Raw genomic sequence first — 14,168 nt, 5'->3', positions numbered from 1 at the left:
CCACCTTTGCAGGCAGCTTTAACAAAAATTTTTACTTTACATATATTAAAACTCACTGGTTTTTTGGTATAGTTCTATGAATCCAGACCAGTAACATTGAGTCATGGGACCACCATCACAGTTAAGATACAAAACACTTATATGACCTCACAGAAATTCCCTCAAGTGACCCCTTTATAGTCAATTACTGATCTCTTCTCTTCTTTCTTTCTTTTCTTATTTTCTTTAATTTATTTTAAAATATTTTATTTATTTATTTGAAAGAGAGAGAGAGAGACAGAGATCACAAGTAGGCAGAGAAAGAGGGAAGCAGGTTCCCCGCTGAGCAGAGAGCCCAATGCAGGGCTAGAGCCCAATGCAGGGCTCAATCCCAAGATACTGAGATCATGACCTGAGCCGAAGGCAGAAGAGTCACATGCTTTACCAACTGAGCCAGCTAAGCACCCCCTCAGGTATTTTTTTAATGCAGCCGTATGAAGCAGTAGTGCTTTCTCTTAACACCTTCCTTGTGATTATGGTTTAAAGCCATTTATGCCACATAATTGTTGCCTAATAAATATTTCTTTTTAAATAAGTGGAAACAAGAGAAGCCAACATTCTGGGAAGGAATTAGGCAGGAACTCACTATATCCTGAATTCTGTTCCATAATAGTGGTTTTCAAAGCCCTGAGTTTCTGTAAGAATGCAATGAAGCTCTTTGATCCAGAGGGCAAGGGCTCCGGTGGGTGTGCGCAGCTCTAGAGCCTCTTCCTGAAGTCAGATCTGTTCTGCTTTTTGGTTTATTTGTATTGGGATTCCACTGTTTTGATTGTTTGCATTTATTCATCATTTTAAAATTCATTTAGAGGGGCGCCTGGGTGGCTCAGTGAGTAAAAGCCTCTGCCTTCAGCTCAGGTCATGGTCCCAGGGTCCCGGTATTGAGCCTCACATCGGGCTCTCTGCTTGGCAGGGAGCTTGCTTCCCCTTCTCTCTCTCTTTGCCTACTTGTGATCCCTGTCTCAAATAAATAAATAAAATATTTTTAAAAAAATTCATTTAGGAGAGTCTGGTTGGCTCAGTCATTGTCTGCCTGCCTTTGGCTCAGTCATGATCCCAGGGTCCTGGGCTCGAGCCCCGCATTGGGCTCCCTATTCAGTGGGAAGCCTGCTTCTCCCTCATCCACTCCCTCTGCCTGTGTTCTCTCTCTCGCTGTGTCTCTCTCTGCTAAATAAATAAATAAAATTAAAATAAATAAATATAAATAAAATTCATTTAGTGAACTGTTCTATGCTAGATTCCAGAAGTATAATGACAAATTAGAGAAAATCCCTCTCCTTAAGGAACTCATAGTTCATTCATCTACTCATCCATACATCTATCAAAACTGGGTAATATAGTTTGACATGAAAACTGGGCAAATTAGGACTCTATTCTTAGTCCAGAAACATTTGTTCATTGAACAAATACTACATATTTATCATGTATTGTGCACTCTGTGGTGCTTAGTATAAAATGACTCAATAGTTTATCAGTAAAGTTACATTATGTGGTCTTTGGAAAAATAGTGTTAGTGGGCTTTTAAAGCAATAAACCAAGAAAATATAAAGTTAAACATATACTATTAAACATGCTTGTATTAGATTAAATCTGGAGTTTCTAGGTGTTGGTATTTATTAGTGGAATGTTTTCTAATGGTTTTACTTTTATTACCTTCTTATAATTTAATTGCATACTCAGGAATTAGATAGTAGTGATGATTGTACAACCTCAAGCATATACTAAAAACCATTGTGCACTCTAAAGGGTGAATTTTGTGGTATGTGAATTATGTATCAATTTTTAAAAATTTATTTGCATTAAAAAATTTAATTTGCATGCAGCTTTAATACCAGAAAAAAATTGCTTGTGGACTTAAAGAGAGCACTATTTATAAGCTTACTTTCTGATATCTTGGGTATTCAATACAGGAAACATACTAGTATAAGAATAAGGTGAGATTGTTTTGGATGCTACAGGGATCACATTCTGCCTAATCTGTAGAATAGAAATTCCTTTTTTTTTTGCATAGGTATATATCCAATATATGAAGTTTGCAAGAAGAGCAGAAGGTATCAAATCTGGAAGAATGATATTTAAAAAAGCAAGAGAAGATACCAGAACCCGCCACCACGTCTATGTTACTGCAGCACTCATGGAGTATTACTGTAGTAAGGTAAGTGATGAAATAAAATAGAAAGGTAAAATAGATTCTTTCATCTGAGATACATTTAAAAAAAAAAGGTAGTCTTAGTTTCTGTCCTTAAGTTTTAATTGCTCTGTATCGTAAAGGAAGTCTAAGTATATCTGTGTAAAATTAAATGGAACATCATCCAAATCCCTACTGTCTGCTAACTGATGCCTTATTAAACACCTTGGTTTTGAACGCAGCAGTTTTTACTCAATATGATTTTAATTTCCATTTTAATACTTTATGTAACTTGCTTAGGTGTCATAGTTTTAATATTGTTTTGAGTATCTTGTCTGACATTTCATAGTAATCAGTACATTCCTTTCTACTTCCAGGACAAATCTGTTGCCTTTAAGATTTTTGAGCTGGGTCTAAAGAAATATGGAGACATTCCAGAATATGTCTTGGCCTATATTGACTATCTTTCCCACCTGAATGGTAAGTCAGTTTTAGATCTATAATGGTTATGTAATTAATACTAAACCCTCAATATCATTCTCTGAAAATATGTTGCTGGGTTTCTTTTTTCTTAAATGTATTATAATTCTGTCATCACAATGGAACCGGCACTTACTAGGCACTCAGGAAATATTTGTGGCCTAACAACCATAAATTTGTATTTGAGTAATGGTAGATGCTTTTGACTCTGCAGAATGGTCTTTAATACCTCATCAGTGAAGTCCCATCACTAGTAGGATAAAGCCACCAATTCAGACTTGGGAAAAAGTGTTGTTCATGCGCATCTCTTGTTTCCTGGGTCAGGACTGGAGGAACAGACAACAAATATTTAGCCACCAAAACTCAAAGATGCCCAAGTAGTAAAGTGAAATGCTTGGAGGCTATTAGAGAAGAGATTTCAAAAAGAAACATTATGTTTATTACCATCTTTATTTCTCTACCCTGCTGTAATATTAAGATCCGACCTTATACCCGGCACAGGGCTGAGGGATTCATATAATGAATACATATGTATGTGTCTCATTTAGCCTAGTTACCCACAGTCCAGTACATATAATTTCTTGACTAGAAAATGATCTGGTGTAAAAGTTGGTTTAAGAAAGAAGTGTACAATTATGTGCCATTTAAATGAGTTAGATATCACTGCTATCTATCAATGCTTTGATATTTTTAAAATGTACAGCATTCTTTATACCTATATAGTAAAAAAGAATAAAACTTAAAAACAATTTGGTATTTTAGCTGAGTGATTTTATACTCTGGAAAAGGACTTTCACTCCAAAAAATGAGACAGTGGAGCATTTAATTAAAAGGAAATTTTCTCTTATAGAATTAATGTTTGTTCGCTGCCTGGGTGACTCAGTAGGCTAAGCATCTGCCTTTGGCTCAGGTCATGATCTCAGAGTACTGGGACTGAGTCCCACTTTGGGCTACCTGCTCAGCGGGAGTCTGCTTCTTCCTCTGTTCCTCACTGTACTCGTACTCTTTCACTCTCACAAATAAATAAAATCTTAAAAAAAAAAAAAAAAGATAAAAGGCGAGTGGGATACCTCACACAGATATCAGTTATAAATCGTCTGTCATAAATGCAGTACATATAGAAGGAGAGCCATACTACAGGTAAAAAAAAGACCTGGCTTCTAGTTCCAGCTGTTACTCGGTAACAGTAAGCCAGATCAACTCAATCGTTTTTTAAGATTTTATTTGTCAGCACGTGCTCATAAGCATGGGGAGCGGTAGGCAGAGGGAGGCAGAGGCACAGGTTCCCAGCTGTGCAAGGAGCCTGATGCAGGACGGGATCCCAGGACCCTGGGATGATGACCTGAGCCAAAGGCAGCCATTTAATGGACTGAGACACCCAGGCATCCCCAACTCATTCGTTTTGAACCCCAGGTTAATTCATCTACAAAAACTGGGGAAATAGTTACCTTTTTGAAGAGGATTTTGTGAGAATTAAACGAGATGAAGCATGTATGAATACACTGTTGATTGTAAAATTTAATTTTTCAATGTTTAAAATCTTTTTTGTATCCTAGAGGACAATAATACCCGAGTTTTGTTTGAACGAGTCTTAACCTCTGGAAGCCTTCCTCCTGAGAAGTCTGGGTAAGCTTTTGGGAAAACTTGTTGGTCAGGTTCTGATGGCAGTTTTAATACTTGAATTGTGATCTGTGGATGAATGTTTATTTAGAAGTTTCAGAAGAAATCTCCCTTCTCTCTTGAAGCTTAATTTACAAATACCTGCCTGTTTAAGATTTTTTTTTTAAATGTTTATATACTGAATAGAATTGAAAGAGGTGTTGGCCATTTATTGTTAAATATTTTAATATTCTTTCTAGTTTACTATGCCCTAGAAATTGATATAAACAAATAAAATTTCTGAAAATTTTACCATGGTTCAGATCAAAAACTCTTACATATTGAAAGTTTGTTTGATATATTACATCCCTGGTTTATGCTTTTGACTGTCAGTTTTATCAAACAGGAATATGGTATAGTGATACAGTGGAAATAATAAGGCTCTGGAGTCTTGGGTTCAAATTCCAGCTCAGCCGATGATACCCTTTCATAACCTTTCCAAATCTTAGCTTATCAAATAATAACATCTGCCAACACAGGCTTTTTATAGTAGTCCCGTTCCTGGTATGCAGTAGGCTTCCATGTGTTACTTGAGTACAAACGTGTTTAATGACATTTGAGTCTCAGAAAATTAATTCTGGCTGTTAACAACAGTTCTGAGGTACAAATATGTCCCAAATAATCCATGTTAATGAGAAAACAAAAGGAAGCATGTTAGATTTTAGAATATATTTTTATTCATACATTGAATGAAGACTGTATTCCACATAATAATTCATGCCACTAAACAAAATGGTGAAGCTACATTACTCAGGAGAAATTGGAAGTCTGTATATGTTCCTTTTTCAGTTCTTCCACCAAGAGTTTACCCTCTTTAAGGTAAATGTGTCTCTTACCACAAGGGGATAGGAAGATGTGCCAAATAAATCTTAAAAAAAAAAAGCTTAAACACACAAATGTGCAGGATGAAGTGTTATCTATAACTTACTTTCAAGTACTTAAGCAAAAGCAAGGTGAAACCAATATGGCAAAATATTAACAATGATTAAATCTAGGTAATGATGATGGTTTATAGATATTTGTTATACTGTCCTTAAGTTTGGAAATCTTAATTAAAAAAAGAGCTTTTTCTAATTAAAAAAAGGGATGAGGTGGGGCGCCTGGGTGGCTCAGTGGGTTAAAGCCTCTGCCTTCGGCTCAGGTCATGATCCCAAGGTCCTGGGATGGAGCCCCACATCCGGCTCTGTGCTCTGCAGGGAACCTGCTTCCTCCTCTCTCTCTCTCTGCCTGCCTCTCTGCCTACTTGTGATCTCTGTCAAATAAACAAATAAAATCTTTAAAAAGGGGGGGGGATGAGGGAACTTCAGGCTTTTTTTGTGAATGGACTCCCTATTCCAAACCTAGAATAATTAAGTACTGATTGTATTTATTACAGAGAAATCTGGGCCCGATTTCTAGCTTTTGAAAGTAACATTGGTGATCTAGCTAGCATACTCAAAGTGGAGAAAAGACGGTTTACAGCATTCAAAGAAGAGTATGAAGGCAAAGAAACAGCTTTACTAGTGGATAGATATAAGTTCATGGACTTATATCCTTGCTCGGCAAGTGAACTAAAAGCACTTGGTTATAAGGTATGTACTTGGGATCAAGAGATATGTAGTAGCCCTACTTGCCCCATGTCTTAGAATAGTTTATGGATACACATCCATTTAAAGCAAATTCTGAACTAGAAATTAGTTTTAGAATAGCTTTTCAGAAAATGGGGAAAAAGTTCAGGGCTTTTCCTTGAGTTTATGAAACGTTAAGTATCAAAAGTACTGAACAAAATAATAGAGTGAGGTTTAACAATTTCAGTCTTCCCCTGAAATCACCAGTGCCCTGTATCTTTTGTGTGCTGGGCACATGAAGGTATTGTGGAAGGAAGAAACAATGTCATTTTAGGTATTGTTTTTTCTAATAGTTCTTAAAACTGACGAATGTGTTTTGACAGATCTTAAACCAAATGTAGCTTCGGTAGGTATAATGAAGAAACCTCACAGCTTTTTAAAAGTCCAAAAAGTTCCCGAGGGGATTTTTGTATTTTAACATAGTAATTCAGAAGGTTCTTGGGGAAATTAGCTTATCTGGGAATGGAACTCATCTATATAGACAAGAGAATCATAAGAAATCTGGCCCCTGAACCTGTTCAAGCTAAGATTAATGTTTATGCAGCTCCAGAAATAGCCCCTGAGAAAAACATTGTTCTATCATTTCTTGATTTTTCCTGTGTCATGAAAACAAAGACCCAAGATGGAAGTCCAAAGGGAAGCTATAGCCAGAGATCCTAGATTGGGTCCCTTTAAGCCAACCAGCATTAGGATACTCTAAACCATCATTCTCCTCAGGAGCCTCTTCTGGCCTGTGTCTCGCTGGTTTGGTGTATGAACCAGATTTAAATGGGGAAAATGACCCATAATTGAAGCTTCAGACCTTTTCAGTGGTGGAAGCCCTAGTTCTGTGCCAGTCCCAGCTTCCTATTCTATAACTACTCTGACTGCTCAGGGATCAGGAAATTGAGCTTCTAGTTTAACTTCTCAATGAAAAGCAAAAGACCTTTAAGACCACCTATTAGCAAGGACTATTTTAACTTTGCCAAGATGAAAATGGAAATTAATGAAAATAGAGCTCTATTTCCGAGTTGAACTACTTCTTAAATATGCATTCTCCATCTTCTATTTCTATTTCAACTCTTTTTATGGGGGGGGGGATTAAATATATTCCCATGTGTATAAAATGTGAGCGGGAAGAGAGAACAAGCCATCCGCAATGGGCCTACTTCTTGAGATTTGCCACCATGAGGTGGCATATGAGCAGATTCTGAGAAAGTGAGATGTTCTTCTACCTCTGTGGTGGCAAAAGGGGCTCTGGACAGGCTGACTGACACCAGTGCCTGCATCAGAGGAACTTCTCTGTTGTGTTCCCTCTCAGTTCTCTTCCTGTGGTTTGAACCCAGTTATTCTCAGTGTATCCTCAAGATTGTAGAGTTGCACAATTATATTCAAGTCCCTTTTTCAGGTTTAGGATTCTTCTGTTCTGCATTTTCAGGATGTCTCCCGTGCTAAGCTAGCAGCTATCATTCCAGACCCAGTGGTAGCTCCTTCTATAGTGCCTGTTCTGAAAGATGAAGTGGATAGAAAACCAGAATACCCTAAACCAGACACTCAGCAGATGATTCCATTTCAGCCACGACATTTAGCACGTAAGCCATGACTTTTAGACCCAGTACTGAGACCTCTGTGTGTTGGTTCAAATCCAGAGGTGGGGGGGACTGATGTGACCTTTCCATTGCAGGTTAATTATTAGACTCAGGGTCACTATGACAAGTGACTTGGCTGTAATCTTTGCCGCAAACGGAGTTAAGAATGCCCTTAAAAACAAAAATACCCTCAACGATTCAGATTCCAGCAACCAGTTTGGGCAGAAATGCTGCTCCCTACAAATTACCCGTACAACTGGACACTCACTCCAGCGATGCTGTCTGGTATTACTTACACTTACTAATGGGTAGTAGCGCCTCTCGATCCTATTTGAACACAGGCCCTTATGATTAAACATGCTGTTGAGTAACCGACTTTAAACAGGATTGCCGCACACATGACTTACGAGGCTTAGAAATGGTCTTTGACAAAAACTGACTGACGTCCCACCCCTGGATTGTTTACTTTTCTGCCTCCCAGCGGCCCTGGGGGTGAGAGGGCGCTCTCTCCTCCACTTTAGCTGGTCAAACATGTGAAGCACGAAAGGCAATTTAAAATGTTCAGAACAAAGCAACACAGACCTAGAACTCTCTATATAGATTACTTCTGATTTATTTTAGCCCTGTGTAGAAATTCTTCCCTCCTGTCTGATTCCTTCTCCTTGTGTCACAGCACCTGGCTTGCACCCTGTTCCCGGGGGCGTTTTCCCAGTGCCGCCTGCAGCCGTCGTTCTAATGAAACTTCTCCCTCCTCCCATCTGCTTCCAGGTTTGTTTACTATTATTTTCTTGATCATACTTGCTCTGTGGGTTATAATACTTGTGTGCTTTTTCTTGTCTTACGGAAAATGTAAAGTCGTGTGATTTTAACTTGTCAGTTATTGGGGATTAAAATTTATTTGTGTCAAAATAGGGTCCTTTTGTACAAGTGGATGAACTGATGGAAATTTTCCGAAGATGCAAGATACCAAATAGTAAGTGATGAAGGCTCCGCTTTAGGGACGTCTTCTAGGCAGGAGACCGTTATTCTTTGCTCCTGAAGTTTCCAAATTCAGCTAGCCATCTTGCTGTACCCTGAAGCCTCAGAGTGATCAAACCCTCTGGTACAGAGAGGCTCCTTCACATCTAATCCCACTGATAAAACATCACAAAAGCAGGTCTTTTCTATTCATGGGAACACGCACTAGGACACTGGGCTTCTGAAAGTCCTTGTAAGAGCCGCTTTTGTCTTTTCCTCTAATTATGTAGCATCACTACTACCCTCCCTTGCTCTGCCAGCAGCAGGTTCTGAAACCAACCGCAAATGTGTCAGGTAGCGCCTGCAGAGTCTCTCCCCAGAGCGGACTCTGCAGCGCCCCCAACAGGCCTTTCCGTGTGGTTTGCGCAGCTGTCGAGGAAGCCGTGCGGATCATTACGGGCGGTGCCCCGGAGCTGGCGGTGGAGGGCAACGGCCCGGTGGAGAGCAACGCCGTACTCACCAAAGCGGTCAAGAGGCCCAACGAAGATTCCGACGACGATGAAGAAAAGGGAGCCGTCGTTCCCCCCGTTCATGACATCTACAGAGCGCGGCAGCAGAAGCGAATTCGGTGAGGCAGGCTCCAACCAGCTCTGGAAGAAAACTCCAGGATTCCGTTTTTGCCTCTTAAGTCGTATGTTTAAAAGAGACAATGCTTTGTTACAAGGTTCTTGGAGACAGTGCTTTGTTACAAGGTTCTTGGAAACAAAGTTGTATTGTCATTGGTGCCTCTATCATATGGTTCTTGAGAAAAAAACCAACCAACCTGTGTGAATTTTAGAATATGGAACAGATCTGTGCTCTAAGCAAAACTAGGTTTTCAAAAATGTGAGAACAGCACAAAACGGCAGAACCACATTTTGTTCCCTCTTCAAGGGTGTCTTGTATGTGCCGCTTGAAGATTTGTGAGTTTTCAACAGTTTTATTTTAAAAACTGGATGGCTTATGATTGTAAAGCATTTTATCACATTTTCTGAAAACAGTTCTGTTTGCTGATGTAGAGTCCTGCCTTATTGTTTGTTTTTATTTATGGCAGAATGTATGGAACCGGTTTTGTAGTTTAAAATTTTAAAACAATCCTTTAAAAAAATAAAAGGATCTCAAAAATGTCATGCCTCCTGCTGCTTCCATTCAGAATTTATTTAAAATAGCTACTTATTCAGCCAATACCTTTTAAAAATAAGTGCCAATACAAAGAAAAGTCATCTTGTATTTACTCTATGTACACTTACCTACTTGTCCTCTCCTGGCCTCAGTGCTAACTGTAAACAGAGGGATCTGATTTTAAGAGACAAATTAAACATTTTAGAAATCCTCAAGTATGAATGTTCTTTCCCCCAGTCTGAGGCTGATATATTACCTTTCATGTCTTTTAAAAGCAATGTGTGGGAATTCCTTTCACCACCCACTGTCTTGTTCTCACAAATGTACTTCAGAAGGTACTCCATGCTCAAGAACATGTTCTTCAGGAGCTACACGCAGATAGCTTTAAATTCTAAGTCCTAAGAATTTGGTTTCATGCTTTGTTAGCAACATTACCTCCTCTTGACTCATTTCTAGAAAAACTACGAGACACAGAACTAGTTGAGCCTAAGGGCTGTGATTCAGAATAAAAGCTAAAAGGAAGGGGGGAGAAAAAGTAAAAGTATTACAGTTATAAAGAAACTTACAAATTGGGTATGCAATTTAGAATTTTAATTCAAAAATGATTAAATAGGGGCACCTGGTTGGCTCAGTGGGTTAAAGCCTCTGCCTTCAGCTCGGGTCATGATCCCAGGGTCCTGGGATCGAGCCCCACATCGGGCTGTCTGCTCAGCAGGGAGCCTGCTTCCTCCCTCTCTCTCTCTCTCTCTCTCTCTCTCTCTCTCTCTCTGCCTGCCTCTCTGCCTACTTGTGATCTGTCAAATAAATAAAATCTTTTTTTAAAAAAAGTGATTAAATGCATTTTAAAATCAGCTTCAAATACTTCTACAAAACTCTTGCTTTTAATGGAAAAGACATTATCTTGAATCTTTTTCTTGCATAAGCTTATATGTAGCCAGGTAATATTGACGTAATTCAAAGCATGTGTCTCCTGTATTTTTCCCATTAAGGCTAAAATTTTATCCTATAAACAAAGTCAGCTGGCTCTAATTCAGATTGTATTATCCTCTCAAGTATTGCTTTTAAGCTATGTAGCTTTTTCTTAATATGGTTGTCATCAAAACAATCTGAAAGACACAAGTAGTACCAAATAACTTCCCAGGAATTAAAATACAGAGGTGCAGACTCTCCTGAAGTGCTATCTTTGGGTAGTGTTTCTGGGTTTTCTTTGTTTTGTTTCTAATTATTATTAACATATAATGTAACATATTTCTTTCGGGGCAGAGACCTGATTGATCAGTCTTACACAATTCACAGCACTCACCATACATAGCACATACCCTCCCCAATGTCCATCACCCAGCTACTGTGGGCAGTGATTTAAAGACAAATGGCTTCAAAGGCCTGTAATGTCTGCATGAACGACAAAACAAAGCTATGTGAATGCATGAAAAATGATTTTTTTTTTTTAGCATCGTAATAAAAAGAAAACACATGCGCGCCGACCTTGATGAAAAGTACCACTGAGCAGCCACTGGGGCATTATAATTGTTCCTACTCCATTTATTTCTAAGATTTTTTTTTTCCTGAATGTCGTTTGATCTATAAACACAAAAAGGATTATTTGTTAAGAGAAACCATTTTCTAATGTTCTGCTATACATATATGAATGTTTAGATTTTAACATGATTCTGCGTAATTTGATCATTCCCTTTGTAGACACAGTTGATCAAGCAGCATGGTGTTAGAAATCTGCATTGACTTTTGGAACTCTAAGGTATGGATGCTCATACAGCCAGTCCTACTTGTCCAGGAACTCTCCTGTGTCCACAGTGCTAGACCCAGAAATTTCCAAAAGATACCCGTATTTTTCCTTTTTATAAAAGCAAAAGCAAGGACATTTTCTAGAGAATTCTAGAACCCAGTAAGATGAAAAGACTCTAAGTCCTTCCTGAACAAAATCAGTCAAACTCTAGCCTCTAGCACTGAATTTCACGTGAGAGGTTTTATCCGTGTTGCCACTCCTAGTAAAGTAAAAGGTAGTAGCTACTAATTAAATGTAAAACTCAACAACAAAATTTGTACCATTAGAAAAAAATGAAAAGACATGCTTTTGTCAGCATATTAACCTTGATCAATAATTATAAATTTATTTGGTAATTTTATAACCCTCTATTGGCCTGTGCTTAGCACGTAAAACCAAGAGCTCATTTACATGACAGTGAAAGCATAGTTACCATGTTCATAAATTTTTTACAATATTTCAGTTCCCAAAGCAAACTTCCTTAATGTCGGTAGTCCTCTTACCTGACACTCAGCAAGTGAAGTTCTACTTACTATTTTTTAAGTGAAGTTCTATTTAATAAAAATTTCAGAAGTCCTGTCAGATCATTTATACAAAGTAACAAAACTCTGGTACCATGTTCCTGATCTAAGTAAAATCTTACATATTCGACAAAAGGGTCAGCTTACCAAGCTTTGGGAATAAAAGCCAAGAAAAACAAATCATCCATTTTCTAAATTTCCTCCCTGAACCCTGACCAGAGTTCTGCTTTGAGCATGATGAAGACAGTACTTCAGAAAGCAGAGGTGGCAGGAATGAAAACAATGGAATTGAAGGTGCTTCTTCAGTTCTGGGGTTGCTCTTTAAGTCAGAAGTTACTCTTAAACCATTCTTGGTGTTTAGTTCAGAAAAAAACATAAAAATGGTGAAATGTGGCTAGTGCTACTAACATCAGACCCATCTGATTTCAAACCTAAACCAGGCCTACACATGAGTCCTAGTTCTTAGGTTCTGAAGGCAACAGAAACAGAAACCCCCAGCAGGGCTGGGAACAACTAAATTCTGCCTGTTTAGGTTCCAGACACTTACTTTCCAGGGCTCTAGCTTTTTCGGAAGGGATCAGTGAGCATCTGACAAATTAAAAGAGCTTATTGCGCTTACAGACTATCTCTTCCTCCATCCCATGAAGTTGTCTTGAGCACTACGAACGAAATAGTTCTAGAATACAAAATCCAATATTAACACACAAATGCAAACATCATTGTGGTTCTTTATTTAGATTATGTTTTCAATGAGATAAATGCCTTTGAATAGGAGTTTCATAGCCAATCATCTGCCATCCTTCATTTGTTCACTCATGCAATCGTTTAGCTCAAATAATACAGAGGTGAGAGTGGGGAGGAATCGGTGGGTGGCGATGGAAGTAGGGAGAAGAGCAGCGGGAAGACCAGCTTTAGTACAGAAGAGTTGACGGAAGAAAAGCACAAATCCCAGGACAGGAGGAAATCCTTCTGTCCAGCCTGCAAAATGCACTCACTGAAGGGAAGCGAGGCACAGACACAGGTACACCTAACGTGGAGAGGGTTATATGCTCTCCTCGGCTGTTAACAAGGCAATTCATAGTCCCTTCCCTGTACAAAGCATTCTAATATCCATTCTCAAATGTAATCCTCACAGGAAGTGTGAGTGAGTCGTTTCCCCGTTTTACACATGAAAATGCAGGGGCCCGAGGGACAATGACTGGCCCAATATCACACAACTAGTAAGAAGGCAACAGAGGAGGGACTCCAACCCAGACGGTCCCCTCAATCAGGAGCTTTGTGCACGATCCTACTGCAGCGTACTTAATCACTCCCCTGAGACACATCATAGACTGTCAGGACTGGAAAGCAGTTTAACGATCAAGTCTATTCCTTTCGTTTTACATGTGCTGGAAATAGGTCCTGATTTGCTCTAGTTAGTATGTAACAGAAATGGAGTCAGAACTCTGGTTTCCTGGCAGCTCCCAGTCTCTGCACTCTACCACCCGGCCTCAAAATGAAAATTAATGCAAACGTTCTACACAGAAACCAGAGCATGCCAAAAATCCCTGGACATCAAAGAGCAAATACCTCTTCCCTTTGTAACTCAGCAGGAAAGGTGGTGCACCAATACCTCTTGATTCCCGGGAATCGTGCGGTTTTAGAGAAAGAACATAAGCACCTCCCCAAAAACGGAACTGCTAAATAACCCATCAATCGTCAGCCAGTATCTGCATGTTATAAGCCTGCTGTGTCAGACTTATTCATAACTTTTCTTCCAAGAAAAAAGCTCTTACGCACCTGTTTACTGCGTTCAATCAGTAAGATATCCTTAGCTGAAGTATACTTTCAGTCCGGTTACATGGTTACACAAACAATCGCGTTGTGTAGCTTGCTTTAAATGTAATGAGATTTTCAGGGGCACCTGGGTGGTTCAGTGGATTAAGCCTCTGCCTTCGGCTCAGGTCATGATCTCAGGGTCCTAGGATGGAGCCCTGCGGCTCTCTGCTCAGCAGGGAGCCTGCTTCCCCACCCCACCCCCGCCTGCCTCTCTATTTGTGATCTCTGTCAAATAAAATAAATAAATAAATATTTTTAAAAAATAAATAAAATAAATGTAATGAGATTTTCAAAAAACACCTAGGCTGAAAATCCATCCACCCAACCAAGAGCTAACAAAGTAGCAGTTACTACTCTAGACGTTCATTCATCTGTGAGAGCATCAGATCCATCGAACACAGCTGCAATGATGAACCGGACTCTCAAGGTGCTTGGTTCTATCCACAGTAA

General features: G+C 39.1%; 1 protein-coding gene across 2 annotated transcripts in view; it reads left to right on the top strand.

The window, feature by feature from the left end:
• The window catches only part of CSTF3 (cleavage stimulation factor subunit 3), a 68,276-nt gene extending 58,672 nt beyond the window's left edge, over nt 1-9,604 (top strand). For both annotated transcript variants that reach the window (XM_044259036.1, XM_044259037.1), the window contains 8 exons: nt 2,048-2,191; nt 2,542-2,644; nt 4,201-4,270; nt 5,679-5,874; nt 7,328-7,481; nt 8,152-8,246; nt 8,391-8,451; nt 8,865-9,604. In XM_044259036.1, coding sequence (XP_044114971.1) covers nt 2,048-2,191; nt 2,542-2,644; nt 4,201-4,270; nt 5,679-5,874; nt 7,328-7,481; nt 8,152-8,246; nt 8,391-8,451; nt 8,865-9,067 — 1,026 coding nt within the window. In that variant the 3' untranslated portion in view covers nt 9,068-9,604. The remainder of the gene's footprint in view (nt 1-2,047; nt 2,192-2,541; nt 2,645-4,200; nt 4,271-5,678; nt 5,875-7,327; nt 7,482-8,151; nt 8,247-8,390; nt 8,452-8,864) is intronic.
• The last annotated feature ends 4,564 nt before the right edge of the window (nt 9,605-14,168 follow it).

This window comes from Neovison vison, chromosome 7 (genome assembly GCF_020171115.1).
Source record: "Neovison vison isolate M4711 chromosome 7, ASM_NN_V1, whole genome shotgun sequence".
NCBI classification, from domain to species: Eukaryota; Metazoa; Chordata; class Mammalia; order Carnivora; family Mustelidae; genus Neogale; species Neogale vison.
Note: the sequence above shows the minus strand (reverse complement) of the source record. Positions and strands in the feature narration are given on the sequence as shown.